General features: G+C 34.4%; 1 protein-coding gene across 6 annotated transcripts in view; it reads left to right on the top strand.

The window, feature by feature from the left end:
• SEMA3A (semaphorin 3A) overlaps window positions 1-25,575 on the top strand; it is a 457,743-nt gene that overhangs the window by 294,734 nt on the left and 137,434 nt on the right. For all 6 annotated transcript variants that reach the window (XM_074340665.1, XM_074340664.1, XM_074340667.1 and 3 more), the window contains 2 exons: window positions 6,991-7,148; window positions 11,890-11,952. In XM_074340665.1, the coding sequence (XP_074196766.1) occupies window positions 6,991-7,148; window positions 11,890-11,952 (221 nt within the window). The remainder of the gene's footprint in view (window positions 1-6,990; window positions 7,149-11,889; window positions 11,953-25,575) is intronic.

Below are 25,575 nucleotides of genomic sequence, written 5' to 3'. Positions count from 1 at the left end.
TCTTCACTCTACATCACACCAGCTCTATGACCTAGTATATTTCCAATGTCTGAGTTAATTTCTTCATGAGAATAAATGGGAATGAAAATTTCCACCTCACTAGGTTATTGTGAGTCTTAAATGAATATAAACATTCAGCAGTTTTTGGCACATAGTAGACATTTAAAATGTCTGTCTCTTGTATTTTCCCTTATTTTTATCTCCTGGTCTTTATTCACATCCTCTACATGTAATGCTTGACCTATTTCTGCAGGCGAAAGTCCTATACATTTTTTAACACCAAGTTTAATTGCCAACCCCTTTCTCCAAGGATTATTCACTTCTCCTTGTGGCACTCACTGTTTCTTCCTGACAGTTTCCTCAGTTCTTATTAATCTCTTTGTTGTGTTGTTCATTTAGATTTTGCTTTTCTAATGGCATTTGTGTAACTTTCCATAGAGATTTTTATGAATCTTTACACTCCACAAATATCTTAGCCAATGCCTGTGTTTTACACATAATGAGGACAGGATATGTGTTTGTCAATTTAGGATTTGCATGACTGCATTACATAATAAAAATCTGAATCATCACATTAAATTGTAAACATGTATTTTTTCACATTATAAAAAATGGAACGCAGATTAATATCACAGGCTTGCTCTTGATGTTTTACAAGCATGTTTTAGGGGAAATGCATCGTCTCTCTCTGACAATGTAGTTCAGGGCACTTGTGTATTGAGTGGGGTCTAGGAGTGTAGAGCTGGGCTGGGAATGGATTTTTAGTTGTCCAAAGCTGAATTTGGGGCACCTTGTACCTTGACCAGGAAGTCCATCCAAGTCAAAAAGCTGGTAATTCACATCAACTACAAATGAGAAGCATCTGGCAGAGGAGTGTCCTGACATAAATTCAATGTGATGAAGACATTAGAGATCAGACCATCATCAAAGGCAAATAAATAAGTTGGAAGAAAAACTTGGAGAAATGTTCAAGGCAGAGGTGGTGAGGTTGTGTTTTATAGAGTTTTGTTGGTTCTGGCACATGTTGGAAAAAGTAGTTAAAATAGAAGTTAACTTCAGGCCAGGATATGTAAACTTGATGCACATTTTGTGTGTTTACTGCTATTGAATTTAGAAAATAGATTTTTCTAAATATATTTGAAAAACGCTTACCAAACTGCAAATTGAGAGACTATGCTCAGTATCACCAAATAAATAAAAGCATATAGAAACCCACTAATGTTGACTGTATCTATGCCATGACAAGATGCACTGGCCAGAAATTCTAGGAGTTCATCATTCACACAGTTTATCTTTAGAGCAGCACTTTTCAAACATGTCTGAGGAAAGAACTTCCCTTCTGTGTAATAAGTCCTTGATGAAATAAAAATAAAGTGAGAAAAATAGGGTGAGTTTTTCCACAGTGTAAATATATTCATCTCTAAAGATGATTCTTTGTGTATGTGTTTGTCCTTTCTGCCCTTTTTGTTAGTTAAATGGCATGCTTCCTTCTTTTTGTATGAAGTGATTATGATAGCAAATAGTATGTGCTTTGGTGTTTTGTTTTTATAATCAATAAAAAGTTGCCACATTTTATTTCAGCCTAGCCTAATTTTGCTTTTGGAAATATTTTTGGTGTATGACACTTAAAAAAAATAATATAGGAAGCACTAAAATATGGGATCTAAAATTCTGGAACTTGATGAAATAGCCTTTGACTACTTTCAATGGGATCTTTAAGTGTTCTTTGAAAAGTTCAAGTAATGGAAAAAGGACATAAATCTAAAGCCATCAATGAATACAGGCAATGTGTTTGAGTTCAGCAATTGGTAGGGTCCTATTACTTTTCATGCCATAAAACTTGAGAGAGAGATAGAGGAGGAGAGAGAGAGAGGGAGGGAAGAAGGGATGGAGGGAGGGAGAGAAAGAAATATAATGGGAGGCAGAAACATAAAGAACAGGGTGGCTGTAGTTTGGGTTTGAAGTCAAGTATACAGGAGTTTTCCATCCTGTAAAAAGTCTGGTTCTAGGCAGTCTTGCACTCTAGAAATCAGTATTCATCTCATTGCCTTTTGAAAATCTGATTACATTACATTGTACTGTGTAAATATCTATATAAATATGTGTTTATCCTAAATATAATCATAACACTATAGGAACCATACAACTGTATTACATGGAGATGGCTAGTCATGTATGGTTTTGATGTAAATTTTTCTATCTTTTGTTTTCTTTTCATGTAATAAAATAAATATATAAGAAGAATATTAGTATATGCAATAATTTTGATATATTTTTTACATTTTATTAAATTTATTGGGGTTATATTGGTTAATAAAATTATATAAGTTTCAACTATACATTTCTATAGTACATTATCTGTATATTGCTTTGTGTGTTCACCACCCAAAGTCAAAATATCTCAAACAATGTACTAGTAATAATGATTGCTACCATTATTTTTCTGTTTATTCAAATAAAGCTTCATTAGAGGTCATGATAAATTCAAGGGAAATAGACAAAATGTATAAATAAGGAGAATGAAAATTAGAATTTACTCATTAGAAAAAATCATGGTTCTTCTCCCCTGATTATTTAGTAGGATATTCTGATTAAAGAGCACACCAATTATAATTTATTTTCTTCTTTTGCTGTATGTTATTAGATTGAAAGGAAGTCTATCAAATGGACTTTATATGTAAGTGTCTGGAATTCCATAAGACTACTTTTTGGAACTACATCACAAGAGAGTGCAGTCTATTCATAATTGACCACACTGCTGCTTGAAATTATGTGAATTGATGTTTCCTTTCAGAACATCTATAACTTAAGCTTACTGTCTACATTGTCTTATATCACAATGACAGTGGTGGTAATAATTAGCATTTATTCAGCACAAACTATTTGCTTTACTACATGATCAGTATATCATCTATTTTGTCATTACGCAAATCACAGAAACACTAAATCAGTTGGTGAATCTGGAGTAAACAGAATGTTTAATCACAGTTCACTTTTAAGAATACATAGTTCATTAAAGAGAGCTTTCTTTATGGCACTTTTGATTATAATCCTGCATTTACTTCTCTTTATGGTTGACATGGCATGTAGAAGTTGAAGTAATGTCTCAACCAGAGAAAAATTGAATTACACTCAAAATGAATTAGTGCCTTTACATGTTTTTGGTCTATGAGGATTCATTGTAGTCCAATTGATTCTATAGAAATTTAGGTTGTTCTTTAAAATAATGCGTGTTGTTGTTTCACTGTTTATGAGCATAGGCAAGATGTGGAAATGTAATGGAATATTAAGCATTTCACATTACTGAATATTTATTTTAGTTCCCATGCCAGTTTATGTCATGGTGATGTTTCCTAATAGACACTGAAAATAAACACCTAAACTTGTGAAGGAGTAGAATCAAGTTATTTCATACCGATTTCAGCTGAATGTGTCTACATATAGGAAAAACAAAATCATAAATTTAAATAAGGAAAACATATTAAAGAATATGAGATCTAGATTTAGAGAACAGGTCTCTGATTTGAAGCTATGTATTTTGCCCTGGAAAGTGGTGAGATAACCTAAGCAATCCAGAATTTGCTATGGCTCACTGCCATGAGGGTTTCAAAAAGACTCTTCTCTCAGTTTTAAAGCAATGTAAAGAGTCCCCCAAAGAGAGGAACTTCTAAAGAAATTAAAATGATGAGGCAAAGTTAAAATACATTTGAAAGCAATGGAAAACAGCTGCTAACCCATACTCCAGGAAAATATTACCTTTTTTTTAAAATGAAATGATCCATCCATAACATGTTTTTTTGTTTGTTTGTTTTTGTTTTTTTGTTTTTTTTTAAGTGTAGTTTGTTTCCAGAGTGATTTCAACAAAAACCACTAAAGACTTCTCTAAGTTGTCTGTACCTTGGAACCAATAATTCTCCCTGAACTAATTTACGGAATTCAACCTGTAGCATATTTTTCAATTAGATGAATATTTTCATTGTTTGGAATTATAATATAGAAAATCTTAGTTGTTATTTATAATTCAGGATACAGAAATCAGTGAACAAAAATAATATTTTCCTGTTCTTAAAATGACTATGATATTTAATATTAATGTAAATCAAAGAGCATGCTTCTCCTATTTTATCCCTTCATATAAATTATCGGTATGTTAATAAGTTATCACATTTGGTAAGGTAGGTAGAAAAATAGTTTTTCATTCTCCTCCATCTGGATCCTAATTGTCTAATTCTGCTTAAGAAGATCAAAAATACTAATATTGAATCTCTACTTACAGAAACAAGTAACCTTTAATTAAGTGCCTACTCTGCCAATTATGATTCTAGGTATTTTAGATGAATTATCTAATTTCACTTTTGCAATAACTCTTGGAAGATATATTATTAACCCCATCTTCCAAAAACTGAGGCCCAAGTAATGTAAGGAACTCATTCTAGTTTGCACATCTAGTAAGTACTGTGGTGATGGTAGTGTACTTACCTATATAACTGGATGACTCAATGTTTTATAGCTGTAGTAGTATCTGTCTTCCTATAACTTCTTCTTCCACTTGATGCATAGCACTCCCTTATGTAGTTTTCTATGCATTTTCAACTAAAATTTTTTGTGTGTCTTTTAGATGACCTTTCCATTGATTATTATTTCTATGTAGTTGTCTTGGTTTAGACTTGGCTGGCTTTTCTTTCTTTCTTTTTTTTCTTTTTTTTTTAGTTTGCCTATCTACCTATACTTTGGTCTCTCTGTATTAGAGTAGAATTATAGAGTTTAGAATTGTAAGAAAAAGTAAAGTAGAGGGCATCTAGTCTATTTGATGAACAGCTCTCCTTAAACAGCCATTCAGTCAATACATGAACATTATCTGGTGACATAGCCCCTACCTCTCATAGTAACCCTTTTCATCCTCACACAGCTCAGAGCACCTGAAATTCCAGTCTTGTACCAACACTCTGTAGCAATGATTCTTTCCAATCATTTGGACACTGGTGAAAGGAATGACATTTAAATTCAGATGTTATATAGAAGATTCTCTGTTCTTTTTCTCTGGAGACTAACACCTCTTATTTCAGGCATGACCCACATAAATGAAACTGTTTCCCTTGGTCTATTTCTCCCTTCCCTTCCTTCCCTTCTTTCCCTTCTTTCCCTTCCTTTTCTTTTGGTGGAGGTGGGGGTCGCTTAGTATTGTACTGTTTCTCATTAAGAAATTTGAAAGCATCTTTTAACAGCTTGTTAACAATTCATGTAATTTTCTGTATAAGATGGATAAATTGATAGATAGAGTGGTGGCTAGATCAAGTCATACGTAGATAGATACATAGACATTCAATTTAATATTATTGACCTGGTAATATGAAAAAGAAACCATGTGAGTTATGGATGATGAGCTATTAATTACATATTTCCTGACATGAGGGAATGCTAATTCTAGTAGATAAGTCACTTATGTAAATGATTGTAATAACTGACAGTGTGATACAAGTTGTAAGAGTAACTCAAGCAAAATATTGCAAAGAAATTACTTCTATGAGAATTTATTGGAGGTTGCATTTTGAACTAGCTGATAAAGAGTCGATATTTTGCAAGGTGCCATACAGTGGTAGATATTAAGAACAATGGCGGCAATGGCTAAAAAGTGGACAACTACAGAGCATTTTCCTGCAGGCTAGAGGACTTGAGGAGCAGTGCTGAGGTAGAGTCTAAACTCAGAAGATGGTCACCCAACCTTTAATGCTAAGTTAAAGCGTTTGAACTCTATCCTCTATTGAAATATTTATTTTGATAAGATGGAAAAGGGAGTAGGAGAAATAGGTTAATCAAGGCAATTCATCAAATGGCTAATGTCCTGGAATCAGGGCTAAGATGGAGGAGGGAACTGCATTTCCACTTCCTGTTCTTGGAAGACACATTCTCCATTTTATGAATGAAAGGGTTCCATTATGTGTGCACTGGAAAAATCTGATTCATCGATTCAAGACACAATTTTGGAGAATTTCTATCCCTGTGGGGGGGTGCAATATATATACAGAGGGTACCAAAAAATATATATACACATTTTAAGAAAGGAAACAACTATATTAAAATTGTAATGCTCAATATATACCGATAACAAAAGATGAATACAGGTCATGTGTATACATTTTTTTGGCACCCCTGGTATAATTTCAATTGAACCAGTTATTTAAAGAAAACCTCTTTGGTGATTATCAACAATTACCTTTCTCTGCAAAAGTGGACTTACAATTAATGGTATTTTTATCTAAACATATTTTTCTCACTTAAAGTATATAGGTCTAAAACTTCAGTATTTGCCCAGTCACAGTAAAAGCCATTTGGAGAGCGATAACAAACTGAAAAATTGAGGTCAGATAGTAAAATTAATTTAATTCATGTTTTCATGAAAGCCCAACTTAGCTTCTTTATATATGTCAGTTATAAAATATTGCAAATAATTTAAATAATGGAGTAGATTTAATGGTCAAAAAGATATATTAAAATTCTGCAGGCAATACAAAGAGACTTCAAACAACCTAGAAGATTAAATAAAGTTTCCCTACATGACCTCTGCTCTGTTGGCCCCTATACTTTTCTTCCTAGCTAATGACTTGGAGCAAATGAAGCTACTTAATCAAGTCTTTGTAAAATTAAAGACATTTTATATACAATGCTGACCATTCTAATCCATCACTAACTGCAAATATATTCCACTAGCCCAGTTGTATAGACAAGGTTTTCTCTCCCTCTCTTCTATAGGAGTTTATGGTCTTGAGTATGATATCAGCAAACTGATAACTCCCACGTCAATGAAATGTACAAACAAACAAACAAACAAACAAAATGGTTCCTGTATATTTCTTAGTACCATGAAGAGAAACTAATGATTGGTGACTACAGCAGGCAGTAGTCAAATCACCACGCACCATTAATCTGTGCTCATGTAGGAGCAGATTAACCTCAGATTAACACCCAATGTCTTGCTTTGTTACCTTGCAGAAATGTTGGAATCCAACAATGTTATCACTTTCAATGGCTTGGCCAACAGCTCCAGTTATCATACCTTCCTTTTGGATGAGGAACGGAGCAGGCTGTATGTTGGAGCAAAGGATCACATATTTTCATTCAACCTGGTTAATATCAAGGATTTTCAAAAGGTATCTTTATTCTAATATATGCACTGTAGTTCTTTTGAAGCATCTCAAGTTATATAGAATTCTCTAGCTATATAACAGTGTGACAACTGAAAAATTGTTTAAATTTATACTTTATATTTTCAAATGCAAATAAAAATAATGCATTGATTTGACTATCACAAATCAATGGATGCAATATACCATAAAACTCTTCAAGGAAGAAACTACAGTATTTTCAATGATCAATAAGCAATACTAACTTCAGTCTATCCTTTCATAGTTATATCATTTTTCCTGCATACAAGTAAATACCTGAACCATTATAGAAATATATCATAATTGATTTCATCACCAAGTGTGATATATATATATATATACACACATATATACGTATGTAATATGTATATATAATATGTATGTATGTGTATACTATATGCGTGTGTGCATATACCAATCTATAAATGTATACATCTCTCCATACTGCCAGTAAATGCAGAGTGCATCAATCATTATACACATACTTAATCTGGTATATCAACTGTGTAAATAATGTTTACTGGAAAACAGACACTCAGTCACTTACATATCGTCTTCTTTTATTCTACAGTTGCAGAATTGAGTAGTTGTGATAGACATCATCTGGCTCACAAAGTCCAAAATATTTACTCTCTGGACTTTTAAATAAAAAGTTTGCCAAACCCTAATCTGGAACATCAATTTTCAGTGTTAGGTTTTTGCAAATGCGGTCATTTAGAGTCTTTCAGTCTATGAGTTTTATCCGTATTCTTTATTGTGTTTCTGGCCTATTTAATTAACAAACTGTACAGTTTGGAAAACAAAAATGGATTGACATATCAGTCTAAATTCTGCTACTGACTCTATATGCTATAATCTAAGTCAACCATTTTTTTAGTCAATTTTTCTAGTCTTAATTCTCTGAGAAACAAAGATCTTTACGCAAGAATATTTACAAAAGTGCTAGTATAACATGCTTTTTAGAGTACATATACTTCAGTATTTATGTAGGTTAGTTTTACTTCTTAAGACTCGGGGCTTTAAAGTAGTATGCCTCAAATTCTTATAAACTGTAAGAGATTGGACAAAATTAAGAGAAGTCATCCATTACAAAATAAGTGAAAAATCTAAGATAATTAAAAAAATAATTGATATTTTAATAATAGCAGATTATGCCGGTTTAAATTTTGAATGTTTATAACATTTTTATCACTTTGTAAAATTCATATGTATGTCTATAAATATGTGTGTGTGTATATATATATATATACACACACAGAGAAAGAGACATATAGATATACAATATATGAGCACATATCACTTCAGAATATATATTTAATGTATTTAATATTTTTTTCTGAATAAATATTTTTAATTTGGTTTATATATTCAATTGGTTCTAAAATTGAAAATAATTAAATTATCATGTAATACAACCTACAATTTTATAGGTGAGAAAAATTCTAAAGCCATGTGTATGCCCTGGGTATATCACAGTATCTTCTACCCATACACGTGTAATAAATATATGCTGAAGAATTAATTAAAATTAGGTGACTTGCCCAATGTCATAGTGTTCTTGTTATAGCTCCTGCTCTTGAGTTTTAAATCATTATTGTAGCAACGGGAGACCTATTTCTAATTTTTAAACATCCCCTTCCAACCATATTATTTAATCTTAATTACATCACACTCATTCTAAGAGTAAATACAATTTACTTAAAGATTTGTTGCTATATATTTGTCTGTAAATGCTCTTTTTAATCTATGTGTAGTGTTATTAAGCAACTTTTTCATAAGCATTTACTATTCTGATAAACTATATAGGGGATACTATAGTGTGTCATAATTCTTGAGGAATTTACAAAATGATATTCAAGATACATGAACATAAAGGTAAATACTCGGCCAATCCTTGTTAGATACAAAAACACATTCTTAGGCTTGGAAGAACCATGGAAAGATTTTTGGCCTTGATAAAGGTACAATCACTTGAAGGAATAAATGCTTATTAAATAATTAATTAAGAGGGGCTGCCATGTGTAGAGCCATAGAAGCATAAAGAAGGGAAAGTATAAAATAGATCATGAAGCACATTGAATATAAGGATAATAAATTTAGGCATTGCTAGTTAACTGAGAAATTTTTGGACAAAGAATAAAAAATATCAACAGGTTAACAAATCTAATCAAAAAGTTAGGAATTATTCTTCATAGAAATGAACAATGGATACTGTTTGAAAACACACACACACACATTCATTCCACTGATTTATAATTATCCTCATTAAATTACTTTCCAAAAGAGAATTTTCTTAGTCAAAATTTATTTTATTCATGCCAGATTTTTAAGTTACATGTATATCCTATATGTTTTATCCTGGATCTCTGGAGAATTGAAAGTATACACACCCGTCTAAGTATGAGAGAATTTAGCATGTTATAAAAAATAGATTATATTAATATTTCACATAAGAAAGGAATTACAGAATGAGTCCCATACTGTCTCAACACAGCAATCAAGATGTAGGAAACTATGAACAAACAACCTGTAATACTCCATTGCATAAATGTACCACAGTTTTTTAATCCAGTCGTCTATTGATGGACATTTTGGTTGTTTCGATGTCTTGTCTATCGTAATTAGCACTGCAATAAACATAGGGGTGCATATGTTTTTTTGAATTAGCATTTTGGGTTTCTCTGGATTGATATGTTGGCCATAAAGAAGAATGGAATATTACCATTTGCAAAGATATAGACGGACATAGAGAACATTGTGCTAAGTGCAATAAGTCAGTCAGAGAAAGACAAATACCATATGATCTCACTTATATGTGGAGTCTAAAGAACAGAATAAATGAGCAAATTAAACAGGAAAAAAAACTGTCTTTTTAATTAAATAATTGTTTTAGTTATCTGTGATTTTTGTACAATCTAGCTGGAAAGCTGAATAATTTTAGATTTGCTATATATTATTATTGTTGTGTCTCAGAGAAAATTTATATTTGATCTTCTTCCTTTGTAAACTTTAGGTAAGAACAGATTATTTGGCCTTTCCATAGCCAGTGTAACGATAGGGCTATGGAACCTATGGAATAGTAATCAGGATTCAGGGTACTGATAACTGCAAGGACATGGCATTTACTATTCTTGGATGTTTTGTACTATGTGACTACTTTGTAAATAAATTTGTGGAACAAGTCAAATAATAGTTTTAATTTACATACACAGACATACATGAAAAGAAAGCACATGAAAAAGAAAAAAAATATATATATATATAAATTAAGAGCTTCAAATAGTAAAAATGTTGCATATCCAAAAATTGTTAGGGCTTTTATAATTGTGACATGGACCTGAAATACATTTGTTATGTCATCATAGGTTATTTCAATGTGTCCTAAATTCTTGTTCATAAATGTGTTGTATTTTGCTTTTTAATTTCGTAGACTGAATATCACAAACTTTGTCCAAGTTTATGGCCATTTATGCTGAATTATCTAGAGATTCCCAAATGAATGATAATCAATCATTTTGAGACTAAAAGCTTTTTAGCAGGCGGGAATGATTAACCACCACCATCTCTGGATATTTCTTGTACATATAACATTTTTTTTCTGAAATTAACTAATGTTACTAGAAAAGAAAAATGAATTAAAAAAAATGTTCTGCCCCACTACAGATAAGAGTCGTTGGAATTGCTGAGGGAAACTGTAAAATTTAATATTAGAATTTAGATGAAGTTATATGCATTAATATTATTGAGGGAAAATGTACCCACAATTCTCTAAGCCACGAGTTAACACCTTGGTTTATTTACTACTGTAACTGTATTCATAGGAACCTCTGGAAGGATGAAGGCCAAATATTAGGGTTGAAAACACAAACAATTATTTATCAATTAGTCTGTGTTGCCTACTGAGGGGAGGGTGATTTTTGTAAAAGCTATCAATTTATTTCTTCATTTCCTCCTGTATCTCCAGAAAGTGAGATAAAACTATAGTTATCTATTTTCCCTGGGGTGGGGGCGGGGAGACTGCTTCCTAAGATGTGTTCTTCTAACCTTTCAGTTGCTCATTCTAGCATGTAGTGTTGAGATTCAGATTAGATAAATGGATCCAGAGCACCCAATGTTAAGATTTCAAAAATCATTATTTCTCAATAAAGAATGACTCATTTAGAAGGATATAAACCATATTCTGTGCCTACTTATATGTCTCTTCAGTAGATTCTCACATCCTCCCAAGATGATCTCCCTCTCCCAACCTGCCTTATATTTCTTTCCACTGCAGGCTGCTTACTTAGATCTATAGGCATACCTCAGCGATATTGCCGGTTGGGTTCCAGACCACTATAATAAAGCGACTATCACAGTAAAGGGAGTCAAAACCATTTTGTTGGTGGAGGGTCTTGTCTTCAATTTGTAAAAAACTCAACACCTGTGAAGCATAATAAAGCAGAGCTCAATAAAGCAAGGTGTGCCTGAATTGAGTACATGAATTTCTGTGTTGCTCAGCTTTTACATACAGCAAAGCCTAATGGGTACATGGAGAATGAATGATTTAAGTTTGTGCCAATTAACTGATGCCACTCCACAGTCTAAACTTGAAAGTCTCCTTCCACCACAATGCTTCTGAAACTTACTTTATCTCAGTTGCCCCAAATTGGTCTAACAGATTATAATGTTGGATGTAGTATTAACAGAACTTAATTGGCATAAAAGAATGTTTCTTCTCTGCCCTTAGATTGTGTGGCCAGTATCTTACACCAGAAGGGATGAATGCAAGTGGGCTGGGAAAGATATTCTGGTAAGTATCAATCTATTAAATTATTTTAGAAATTGCATAAAGTAATTTATTACTCTGTCATTTTAGTTGTGTTATATTAGACACTGCTTTATTTGTGGACATAATCACTCTTTAAAAACAAAATTGTATTTAATTTTGGATATTGACATTTTTATATAAAGCATTGACAGTTTTATGTAAAGAAAGCAGGTCAAAATGACAACATGCCCAAATAGAGCAAAAATATGATATTTTTGATGATATATACATACACACACACATATATATATATGCAAAAGATAACAAAATACAATTTTATAGCATATATACCTATATTTAATAAGTCAACTTCTTTGTAGAGATTGGTTTTAATGTTAATTCCTCTTCAATTCCTTTTGAATTATATGAAATTTTTCAACCTGAGTCATCATGATTAAATTGCCCCTTCATCCTTCTTTCTATTCTTTTCCTTTACCCTTCCTTCCTCTTTTCTTTCTTGCCTTCCCTCTTTTCCTCCTTTCTTTCCTTCCTTCCTTCTTTCCTTCCTTGTACTGAATACACAAAAATTTATTAACACAGAATGCCATATTTATCATTAACAAATTATGTTGAAATTTTTCTATGTGATAATAACTAAGGGTGGATAGAATTGAAGATACTGCCGATACACAGTTGTGACTTTTAAAAGCACAGACTTTTTCCCTTCCGAATAAAGTTTAACAGGTGAAGACCACAAACTTATTCCTTAAATAAATATGGACTGAGAAATGACTGTGTTAACAGGCATTGTCCTGGATACTGTGAAACAAAAGATGAATGGTAAGCAATTCCTACAATGGTTTTACCATTTCTGTAAAAAATAGAGGCTTTTTTTTCCTGAGGTAAACTTTGTCAATAAAATTAATTGGGCCACTGGTTTGAGGTATAGCCAGGAATCTACAGATATCATGGAAGGCAGTTATAATAATTTAAATCAATAAATTAAGATGAACTATAGGATTTAAAATTTTAATTTGTGTTATTTTATGTTCTGTCAGACATTTTTGGATGTCTAAAGCACAAATAAATAAGTTTAAAAGTTTTGTCTATATATTAGCATTTATAAGAAACTTATCCTGTGTGCCTGAAGATATAAATTAACCTGTATGCATGATATAGATATATAGATATGTTAAGTGAGAGCTTGATTGATTTGTAGCAGCTGCCTAAGATGATCTACAGGCATACCTCAGAGACACTGCAGGTTCAGGTCCAGACCACTGGAATAAAGCAAGTATCGCAATAAAGTTAGTTGTAATATTTTTGCTGCTGGAGGGTCTTGCCTTCAATTTGTAAAAACAAAAAAAGTGCAACAATCTGGGAAGCACAATAAAGCAAAGTGTGATAAAATGAGGTATGTCTGTACATAGAATGATTTAGAGCCGGATTCTGAGTTCATGGAAAAAGAATGCCTCAATTACATAGTAATGTTGGCTACAGGGGAAGGAAGGTAGATAAAGGAACACAAAGCAGAGGTATTCCCCATCCTCAATTAATCACATATGAGCAAACATGGAAAATTCATCTTCGAAAATTTCACTTTAAGTATAGTGATTGTAAGTCATATTACACCTTCAAGCTACAGTAAACATTTTCTAGTTATATGAAATTAAACCAACACTAAGTGTGTTCTAACAGATTTTATACTATCCCGAATTGATGCAAATGGTGGGACTGTTAGAAAGGGGTAAAGAGAAAGAACAATGAAGTAGGAGTCCAGAGAAGTCAAGAATTTTGTGTTGATACCCACACTTACTCGTTAGTTGTACTTGAGCAAGTACCTTAACTTTCGGGGAGGCTTTAGTATCTTATCCATTAAACGGGACGTTGCATGTTTTATAATAATGAGAAACAAGTTGAATAGTTTTTGTGAAAACTATTTAAAAGTAGAAAATACTTCACAAATGTAAGACAAAAAATATAACTGAGTACACACAAACGTATGAACACAGAATGCCATATTTACCATTAACAAATTAGGTTGAAAATGTTCAATATGACAATAACTAAGGGTGGATAGAAATGGAGATATTGCCTACATACCTTTATGACTTTTAAAAGCACAGACTTTCTCTCTTCCTATTAAAGTTTAACAGGTAAAGACACACTGTGGGGACAGAGTCCTAGAGAGCCGTTTCCAAGCTCTCAGCCTCACGTGGAGGGTGCTGGCTTGGGTAGTAGGTAGTCATCAACTGTGACTGGTTGGCCATCAGTTGTAACTAGTTAGCCAATTAGCCACTGATATAACTGCCGTGGCTATGCTGGTTGCTATGCTGGTTGATCGGTTGGTTGGTTGGCAGGCAGAGAAACAGAAGTCGGGTTGCGGAAGTCGGGTTTCAGATCGTGTGGCTCCTGCTTCCTGTGTCTCCAACCCAGCCGCCAGCAAGAATATAGTGGTATGACACCCCTATCTGTGGCTCCATTGATGTTCCTTTTTGGCCTCACCATATCCTGTGTTCTTATGTGGGGAGCGGGAGTTGAGTCCCTGCATAACATATGAATTTGAACTTGCCTATTAACACATAGATAAGAAACAATGGTGATTTAAATAAAAACCTTATGTATTCTGTTGTTATTAAGGGTGTTGGTAAAATAATAAGCAGCTCACAGCATTTCTGTAGAACTCAAACAATAAATAAAATGATTCATACACTATAATACACAATACAAATATTAACTATTGTTATCGGTATAGTTGCTAAGACAGGTTATAAGTGAAAATATCATTGATGAAATTAGCATAGCCCTCTTTAATGCTCGTAACCACTCTAGAGTTGCAGTGTTTTGAATTCAATTCAATTTGAAAATTGAAGATAACCATACCTATCTGACAAATTATCTGGATTTTATAATAAATAGGAACACAAGTACTGAGCATATTTGGTTTAATGATTCAATTAGGTCATTAATTTCCTAAGATATCAGATATTCTTTCATGTTTGTGGTTTCCAAAATTCACCTCAGTGCATTTTCCTTATTTTTTATGGCTCTCCTCTCTTCCCCTTTATCCCTCCCCGCCCTTCCTTCCCCTGCGTTCTCCCCTCCCCTCCTACTCTGCTATCGGTGTTGTATAATGAGGGATTCTGCTGTTACCCCAGATGCAGTTAATTCAGCAGCTGCAATAAAGTCATGATCCTCATGGTGCCTTATGGGTAACCCAAATCATGACCTCAGACATTTCCTTTCTAAGAAGGGCGACTTTATCGTATTTTCCAGGCTTACTGAAAATGCTGATGGGTTTTATAAAACTAAATTAAAAGGAATTAAAACATCATTTCATAGCAACTTGTAATAAGGATTCTGAAGACTTATAAGTCATGTTTTGTACATTATGGGTGAGATAGGTCATTATGTCTGCATTGAGAGATGTAAAGTTTTGAAAGTTTAATGGTATGGCAATTGTGGAGACAGTCCCAGAGAGCAGTTTCCAGGTTCTCAGCCTCACGTGGAAGGTGCTGGCTCAGATAGTGGATGGCCATCAGCTGTAACCAGTTAGCAACTGGCCACTGATATAACTGCCATGGCTGAGCTAGCGAGCGTGGATTGCAATTAGCAAGGGGTTGGTTGGTTGGCAGAGAAGCAGATGGCAGATTTATATGGCTCCTGCTTCCTGTATCTCCAACCCAGCCCCAGCAAGAATATAGTGGTATGACTCCCCTATCTGTGGCTCCGTTGGTGTTCCTTTTTGGCCTCACCATATCCTGTGTTCTTCTGTGGGAAGCGGGACCAGAGACCCTGCATGACAGCAATATTAGCCATACTAATCTTTTCAAAATTAATTAATGTAACATGATAAAATGCCTATGCTTTGGTTATTCCTTTAAGTTCTGCATTAAATCAATTTTATTATTGTGGATTTTGATTTCTTTTTAACACTTAATTAAAGGAAAACAAATAGTTTCCATATATTTTAGCTCATGAAAAACTATTTTTCCTCTTGCTCTAAACACTAAACACGAAAATATATTCAAATAGCAAAATGTATTTCGTATTATTTTTCTGGTAATCCATCTCATTCATTTAATATTGCTCTTTATTGACCTATTATTTAAAATGTATTTTATGCGTTTGGAATTCATGTTATTGAAATTTATTTTTCAGGTAACCTCATTTATGTACCTCAATTTACATATCTATTTCATTTAAATTGGATATATGGCTGTCTGTCGTGCGGGGCGGCCTGCGGGGTCTCTGCTCCTGCTCCCCACATAAGAACGCAGGATATGGTGAGGCCAAAAAGGAACACCCACGGAGCCATAGGTAGGGGAGTCATACCACTATAGTCTCACTGGAGCCTGGAGTCACACCATGTGCAACCCGCTGTCTGCTTTTCTGCCAACCGACCAACTCCCCAACTCCCCTCTCCAGCGCAGCCTAGGCAGTTATATCAGTGGCTAATGGCTAACCAGCTACAGCTGAGAGCCAACTAGCCACAGCCGATTGGCCATCTACTACCCGAGCCAGTACCTTTCCACATGAGGCCGAGAGCCTGGAAACTGCTCTCCAGGGCTTTGTCACCACAACGGCATTTATTGATTATTTTTGGACTATTAATATATGGACCCATTTTTTCTACTTCTTTCTTAATGTATGATTTTAGAATAGCAGTTAGTAGACTTCCTGGAATTTGTAACATTTCTTCCTTGATAAACATAAAAAAAAAAAAAAATAGCATTACTATTTTTACCAATAATTTCTTAAATAATCACTTAGAAAGAAAAATTAAAGAGTTTTTTTATAATTTTCATTCAATGCCTGGTTTTCGAAGGGAAACATGGACAGTTAATTTGATGGAAATTCTGCTCTCTGTATTTGGTAAATAATAGTCAGCTGTGATTATGGACAATAATTCCTTTCAAAAAGCTCTTGTGATGCTGAAAGCCACAAGAATGAGGTTTGAGTGGCTTTTGGAGCATTCAGGATTCCAAGATAGAATTGTAACCAAAATAGGAACTGACCTGAACATTTGCAGAAAAGTAAACTAACAACCTCCTTGAGTGCTCTCTTTGGTTTCTAGAACCTGAGTTTACCCTTTGTCTTCTGGTTTTAAGTGTTTTCTCAGAAAGCCCTCTGGAAATAAAGCTCCTTTTAACAAACCGTCTAGGGGAAAGTGCTCTCTTCTCAGTATTAGGCTCAGATGCAAGGATACAATAGGAAAATGCTATAGGAAAAGCAGGGCAAAGACACTGGCTAATTTTATGTTATCTTGAGAGTTGGTCATTCTTAAGTCTGGTTAAGTTGACTCTGCCACCTGGGAAGTTGGGACATGCCACTGGATTGATACATAGATCCTATGTCACTGAGTGTAACATCATACAGAAAATTGAACCCATTCCCCATTTGCTTAGGTAGCTGGGAAGATACAAACCATCATTTCTCATGGCTCAGTTTTGTATCAAATATATTTGTTAAGCCAGCATCTGGAATTCAAGCAACTATTCCACAAAGATGGACTTTGTGGTAAAGAAGGAATGTGTAGCCTAAGACACATTTATATTCCCTCTCCCTTTCCCTTTATCATCTATCTATCTTTCTTTCTTTCTTTCTTTCTTTCTTTCTTTCTTTCTTTCTTTCTTTCTTTCTTTCTTTCTTTCTTTCTTTCTTTCTTTCTTTCTTTCTTTCTTTCTTTCTTTCTCTCTCTCTTTCTTTCTATCTATCACCTATCATCTATCATCTATCTAGAGAGCACATAAATGTGTCTTTGGCAGCTGCTAATGACATTTCTGACAGGAATATTAATCTAAATTTATTTTCCTCTTGGAGAAGTGAATATAGAGGATATATACTAATAAGCTTTCTTCGTTCTGTAGGTTCTAAACCTTTACATTGTTATGGCATTTCTATATTAGAGGAGTGAACTGCTTATGAACTTTTTCATTGCTGTTACTTGAGATTTGTAATTTGAAAAACAAACAAACATATATATATATATATATATATATATATATATAATTATTATAATTGTACAGAGACCTTGAATGAGGAAATAAATGCAATCCAGATATCTCTATTCCGACTGCTTTTATCCACCTTTACTTTCTTTTTTTAAAATATTTTTCTAGTGCTTAAAATCCACTTTATTATTCACAATAGCGTTTCTATTGAGGGATTAACTTCCTTGACCCTGTTTTGCAAATGAAAACTGAATTCATGCTAAACTGCTAAAAGAATCTGTTTCGAATCAATAGCTCTCTGACTCTCTTTGTTTATCCTATTAAACCATCTCTCTTTGCACTAAGTTTCAATAAAAGCAAATGGCAACCGTATGACTGTTAGAAATATTTTGAACATCGTTGGAAATCAAAATTTCAACCATCTGAGATGAACAAAAAAAGCAGATTTCATAACATTCCTATCGTTGAATACATTTCAAAGTGTTGAATCATGCACCTGAATTTTGGGACACTTGAAATTTTTGAGGGATATATTTTTATATTTTTGTTTTTAGTTGTTACTTACGTTTAATGCTATGATATATTATAACATGTTTATCAAACTTATCATGGCTCAAATTGAAGAACCTCAACAACACCAATTTTTACGAAGTGAATGCATTTGAGACTTTGAAGCTATACACGTGTCTTAAGTTACAGTACAGTCCAAAAAAAACGCATGTTAGTCCTTGAATTTCATTTACTTTTTCAAAGGTTGAAGTTGACAACAACTTTAATATTTTTATTTTACTTGAGAGACTTCAAGTCATAATAGAAATTTATTAAATGGATAGCTAGAATTACCTCCTGTAGAATTCTACAAAATCATAAGTTTTCATTAAATCTCTAAACTCTATGTATAATTCTTGGGAGATAATTTTGCATGGATCGCTTACACTTTGCACATGTGATGAAAAGAAGCATTGACTGCCTGTTTTACAGACTGTCTTGAAGGATATTTGTACAGTGAAGAGACTTGGAAAGTAGTGTCTCCCTGTGAAGCAAAAGGTTGGTTTGCAAACAGCCTTGAGGAGTTCACATAGTGTCTCCATTGGAGCAAAGGTCAGGTATGCTTACAGCCCAGTGCGATGAACATACCATCTCCCTCAAGATCCAATATGCTTATGACTGTTATGAAGTATTCAGGTTCCCTCAACCCAGGGTTCCTCTCCTATAACTCAACTCACTGCATGTGCAGGTGTCACCTGCCACTCTTCTCATTGCCCAGTGGGAATTGGAACTTGGAGAACTGGCAGGAGAAATGCTGATACTTTACTGCTATTTCTGTGGGCAATAAAGTATTTTATCTCTGACCCAGGAGACATATATCTTCTGCCAACCTCCATGAAACTGTGCCAGGGTAACTTATCTTACAAGTAGGGCAGAATCACAGATACTTTACAGTTCTTGACAGTATTAATTATAAATTTTTGGGGTGTTTTCGTGGCACTCTAGGAGATCTAATAAGTGAAAGACTATGGTCAGTTTATTCATTTTTAAACATGATTCCCATCATGAAATTTGATAATACGTCAGGTATGCAGACAACTTATTTTTTATGAAGGCCAGTAAAAACTTTGTCTTATTAAATGTTACAGAAATAAGCATAGATTTTCACGTGTATTCGTGTGTGTGTTTCTTTCTGGTAGGGGCAAATTTCCCACAACTTCAACAGAAGGATTATATTTTAATTTGGCATTCAGAAGTAGTAGTAGCCGTAATAATAGCTGACACTGATTGAGAGCTTACTATGTATTTTTGGTATTCTAAATGCATTACTTTTATTAGCTCATTTATGTAACTCGTGTTTAGTGATAAAATACAAATTTATTTTTAAAGCGATTGGGTAAACCAGTTTTGCATTTTAGGTAGGAGATGCATGGAAAATTAAGCTTAACTAGGTTTTATTCATATTTTTAAATTAATATGTTTTACTAATACAACAAAATATGATGGTGATCATTGTATCTGAATTGTTGTGGATCACATCTCATATATATGAGTGTATTTTTGGAACGCTTTTACAGTCAGGATTGAAATTTAAATGCATTTTAAGTTTATATTTGCAAAGTAGGTCTAACATTAGAGATATATAAAACTTTCAGAAGGCTTGGGGATTTTGAGTTGTGTTCCTTTTCATTGGAAATTTCAATTGTATCCTTAAGTGACTAAAATGAAATTCAAATATTTGGCATTGGTTGACAACTTATTATTTACATTTGATTGTACACCATATTTCACCCATGCATCATTGTACATAATTTTAGAGTACGTTAAGCATTTTATAATACAAAGTTCTTTAGAATCATTTGTACAGTTCTTCTGGGAACAGGTTTTCAGCCAATGTCTTCTCATTACATAGCAGTTTGTTCCAACTGACATGTAGTTTCTAATGGTCATCATTGGATTTCCACTTCTTATGCACTTGGTAATCTTCATGAATGAAATTTTACTCATATTTTTAAGAATGATTGTTTTATTAGTTTCAGGTGTACAAAGCAACATAGTGATTTGATATTTATATACATCACAAAATTATGACCCCAATAAGTCTATTACCCATCTGGCACTGTAGATACTTATTGCAATATTATTGACTATATTCCCTATGCTGTACTTTATATCCTTGTGATTATTTTTAAAATTATACTTGACATTCAGTATTATTTTATTTTAGTTTCAGGTGTACAGGATAACAGTTTCACATTTATATAATTTATGAAGTAATGCCCCTGATAATTCTGTACCGACCTGACAGTATACATACCTATTACCGTATTATCGACTACATTCTCAATGCTGTACTTTACATCCCTGTGACTATTTTGTAACTACCAATTTGTATTTCATAATCTCTCCACCTTTCTCACCCAGCCCTCAACCCCCTCCTATCTAGTAACTGTCAATTTGTTTTCTGTATCTATGACTCTGTTTCTGTTTTTGTTTGTTTATTTTAGTCTTTAGTTTCTACATATAATTGAGGTCATATGGTATTTGTCTTTCTCAGTCTGACTTATTTCACTTAGCATAATACCCTATGGGTCCATACATGTTGTCACAAATGGTAAGATTTTATTTTATTTTTTGTAGCAGAGTAATATTCCATTATATATATGTACTCCATTTCTTTACCCAATTGTCTACTGATGGACATTTCAGTTTCCATATCTTGGCTATTGTAAATAGCACTTCAGAGAACATAATGGCACCTATATCTTTTCAAATTAGTGTTTTGGATTTCTTTGGATAAATATACCCAGGAATGGAATTGCTGGGTCATAAAGTAGTTCTAGTTTTAATTTTTTTGGGAACCTTCATACTGTTTTTCATAGTGTCCACACCAATTTGCAATCTCATCTACAGTGCACAAGGATTCCCTTTTTTCCACATCCCCTCCAACAGTTATTGTTTGTTGATTTATTGATGATGACCATTCTGACAGGTGTAAGATGATACATGTTTTTTTAATTATTTTTTATTTGCATATCTCTGATGATTACTGATGTTGAGCATCTTTTTATATATCTATTGGCCATCTGTATGTCTTTGTTGGAGAAATGTCAGTAAAAATATTAGTAAGTGTAATGTCTGAGAGCTTACTGCCTATTTCTCTAGGAGCTTTATGGTTTGGGGTCTTACATTTAAGTCTTTAATCCATTTTGAGTTTATTCTTGGTGTAAGAAGGTAGTTCATTTTCATTTTTTTGTGTTTATCTCTCCAGTTTTCCCAGCACCATTTATTGAATAGACTGTCTTTAACCCAATGTATATTCTTCCTTATTTTTCATAGATTAAACGACCTTGTAGGCAAGGATTTGTTTTTGTTCTCTCTATCCTGTTCTGTTGATTTGGGTGTCTGTTTTTATGCCAATACTATGCTGTTTTGATTACTGTGGTTTTGGAGTATAGTTTGATATCAGGTAGCATGATACCTCCGGCTTTGTTCTTCTTTCTCAAGATTGCCATTGCTGTCTGTGTTCTTTTAATCTCCATGTAAATTTTAGGATCACTTGTTCTAGTTCTTTGAAAAATGCCATTGGTATTTTGATAGGGATTTCATTGAATCTATATATTGCTTTGGGTAGTATTGACGTTTTAACTATATTATTTCTTCCTATCCATGATCATGGTATATGCTTCCATTTATTTGTATCTTCCTTAATTTCTCTCTTCATTGTCTTATAATTTTCTGAGTACAGGTCTTTTATTTCCTTGGTTAAATTTATTCCTAGATAGTTTATTTTTTTATGCAATTGTTAATAGGATTATTTTCTTAATTTCTCTTTCTGATTTGTTACTGGTGTATCAAAATGCAACCAATTTCTGAATATTAATTTTATATCCTGCTACTTTACCAAATTTATCAGTTCTAATAGTTTATTGGTGGAATCTTTGAGGTTCTTTATATATAATATCAAGTCATCTGCAAAAAATGAGAGTATCTTTTGCATGTGTTGTGTGCATTCCCCTGTTGTAGTTGAGCCTTGATTGCTTTTGGTGTGTCGGTGGGTGGGATTGACTCTCAGGCTGACTGGGTGAGGATTGGCTATGCTCACAGCATATGAACTTCTGGGTGGGGAGCCCTCTCAGAGGAGGATTTGCCCCAGTCGGCTTTTGTGCCTGTTTAGACCACTCTTTGGGTATGCCATTTGTGGGGCTAATTGGGTAGTGCTCTAGTGTGGTCTGAGGCTGGCCTCTGTGTGTGTGGTTTCTGGTGCCTCTTTGTAGGGGCTCCTGTGTAGGCCAATTTCAGACTTAACTGTGATTCACACAGGGCTACCTGGGGGGAACTCTAAAGTTATATGCAGTTGGTTGCTCCCTCTGCTGGACCTGGAGGTATGTGTGGGTGGCCTTGCTGTGAACTGAGGCTGGTTGCTATGAGTATTGTACCTGGTGCAGCTTAGTAAAAGGCCCAAGATCCCCTAGGCCTGTTTCTAGCTGCCAGCTGCCCATAAGGCTCAGCCACTGAAAAAGCCTTCTTAGGTATATGGGCTGGGCTGGTTGACCCAGCTGACAGTGTGACCAGTGATGCTACCTGGCTTCGGCGGGGGGCAAAGGTCCTATGAAGTCATTTGAGTGGTACTGGTGGTTTTCACAAAATTGATTTAGGTTTAGTTCTCGTGCAAGTGGTGAGCCTGTAGCCACTCTGCAAAAAGCCCAGTGAGCACTGTGGCCAGCTGCCACTCAACTCAGGCCTGCAGAACCCTGAGAGCTATTCAAGAATAACAGAAGTCTGAGCTGGTGCTGACCACCCACCACTCAAAGTTCCCTAGACCACTGTGGAGTGTCAGCTGTACAAGCTTCCTGCAGCTTGTGCAGTGGGGAAGTCACCTAGAAACCAAGAGTGTCCCTCTCAATGCAGACCAAACTGGGCTGGGTGGGGTCCCATGGAATCACAGGATATGACCCATGGTTTTCACAATGTTAATTCAAATTCAGTTCTTATGCCAGTGCTGAGCCACTTTTCAGAATTCCCTAAGAACACCGTGGCTAGCCGTCTCTGACCTTGGTCTCACAAAACCCAGAGAGCTGCCCAAGAAAGGCTGCAGCATGAGCTGGGATTGATTGCCTACCACCAAAATTTCTCAGGCCATTGTGTGGCATCCCTTGCTGTAGAAGCCTCCTACAGATGGTGGGGCAGGGCCAGCTGCCCAGGAGCTGAGAGTACCCTGGGCAATGCTACACCAGCTGGAAGGGGCAGAGTCTCTGGGATTCACCAAGGTGGGGAGTACACAGATTTTACTAGACCAATGTGTTCTCAGATTTGGCCCTATGATGGAGGGTTCAACACAGAAAGATGGTGCCCACTTGTAGGCTATATGTGAGGAAGTTCTCCACACAGGGATAATAACGGCTGTCCCTCTAGCTCTGTCTCTGAAGCCACACAACTCAATCTTTCCCTGTATGTCTCTGGTACCTCTCCAGTTGCCACCCCTCTGCCAGAGCTCAGAGTGAGTGCTTTTAACTGAGTGGGTCTGTGCCCGGGCCCTTAAAGAGGATTTCTGGGTTTCCAGCTGCCTTCTGTCTCACCAGGAGGGATGGTATCCTTGCTAATTTTCACTGCTAGATGTTGTGGGACCTCCTCTTCCTAGCACAGGACCCCTGGGCTGAGAAGCCTGGTGTGGGACTGGGAACCCTCACTCTTCAAGGGGAACCTTCAATGCCAAGGTGTCCCTCCTAAACCACTACTTATGGGTTTAGGGTCAGCCTGTTTCACATCTCCACCCTTCCTACCAGTCTTGATGTGGCCTCTTCTTCATATCCTTAGTTATAGGAGTTCTGATCATCTAGTTTTCAGATAATTCTTCAGGTTCATTGTTCTATAATCTAGATGTAATTTTAACATGATTATGGGAAGCAGCGGGCATAGGGTTTACCTATTCCCTCATCTTCTAAGAATCAAATTATTAAATGATCTCTACTCACTTTTGAGGATACACTAACCATCATATCATAGATTTAATATTACCTCTTGGAATATTTTTCTCAGATATTTCTCTGTGTCTCACAGCAAATAAGCTTTGGTCAACTTTCGATTGTTTTTTCTTTTATTTGATTTGGAAATGTAGCAATGAAAACTAAAATCACCTTGATGTCCACAGGACATCACAGAACTTTTGTAAAGTTCTTTTTATATCATTTAATTTTTATATATTTCTACTTACTAGATTTTTAAGCATGATAAGGAATACAGGATGCAAAATTGTAGTGTCTCTAAAATTTGACATTATTTCAGGAGACTGAGAATCTTAACTTATATTTAGCATTGTTGTGCTCAGAGAACATTCTTAAAGATCTGATAATTAAATTCAAATTAGATGCTAAATATAATAAATATACTTTATACTATATGCTTTACATAGTATTATAGACTATGTGTGTATATATGTGTGAACTAAAAAATAGATTCTTTAGAATTGTGTTTTAATTGATACCAAACTTAATATAACTTATTGAATCTAAAACTTAATGTTCATTTTAAAAGGAGAAACCATTTACATTTAGAAGTGAGTAAAATTATCAATTAATAATCCTGTGTGTTGTTTTTATGTTGTTTGTTGTTTTGTTAATGTGTCAAATTCATGTTCCCTTATATTACATATCATAATGAGCTATTATATGGTAGTAAGATACATCCTTTTATCAATTAAGGTTTGATCAGAGACTAGAACCAATATGAGTGATATGGAAAAGGATTTTAATATAAGGATTAAACCTTATACAGATGTGGGAGATAGTGAAGAAATCAATGAAAGCTGTTGCCTCTGCGACAGATAAATGGGCATGAAGTTGCTATAGGCCACAACTATTCAGAGGTAATTATTGTTTTTGCTGTTTGATACGTGCATGCTTCATGCTATCTACCACTTTGATGAAAAGAGTGATTATAATTTATAGTCCTCCTGTTGGAGGACTGGAATTTTATGAGAATTCTAATGAGCAAAATACAATTTCCCTTTGTAACAATGGAGCACAGATTAATATTCAAAACCAATTTTATTAAATCCACTTCTCCTTAGTACTAATATGGGCTTAAACTCTGTACTGTCCTTACAAGAAATAAACTATTTATAATATTTTTCTTGCCCAAGTCAGGGCGCAGCGTGTGAAATGGTATGTGACTTAAGCAGATGTAGAACTAATAAATAGATGATTGCTTATGTTAAGATTAA

This window comes from Rhinolophus sinicus, linkage group LG09, assembly GCF_036562045.2.
Source record: "Rhinolophus sinicus isolate RSC01 linkage group LG09, ASM3656204v1, whole genome shotgun sequence".
Taxonomy (NCBI): domain Eukaryota; kingdom Metazoa; phylum Chordata; class Mammalia; order Chiroptera; family Rhinolophidae; genus Rhinolophus; species Rhinolophus sinicus.
This window is presented reverse-complemented; position numbering and strand designations above follow the sequence as displayed.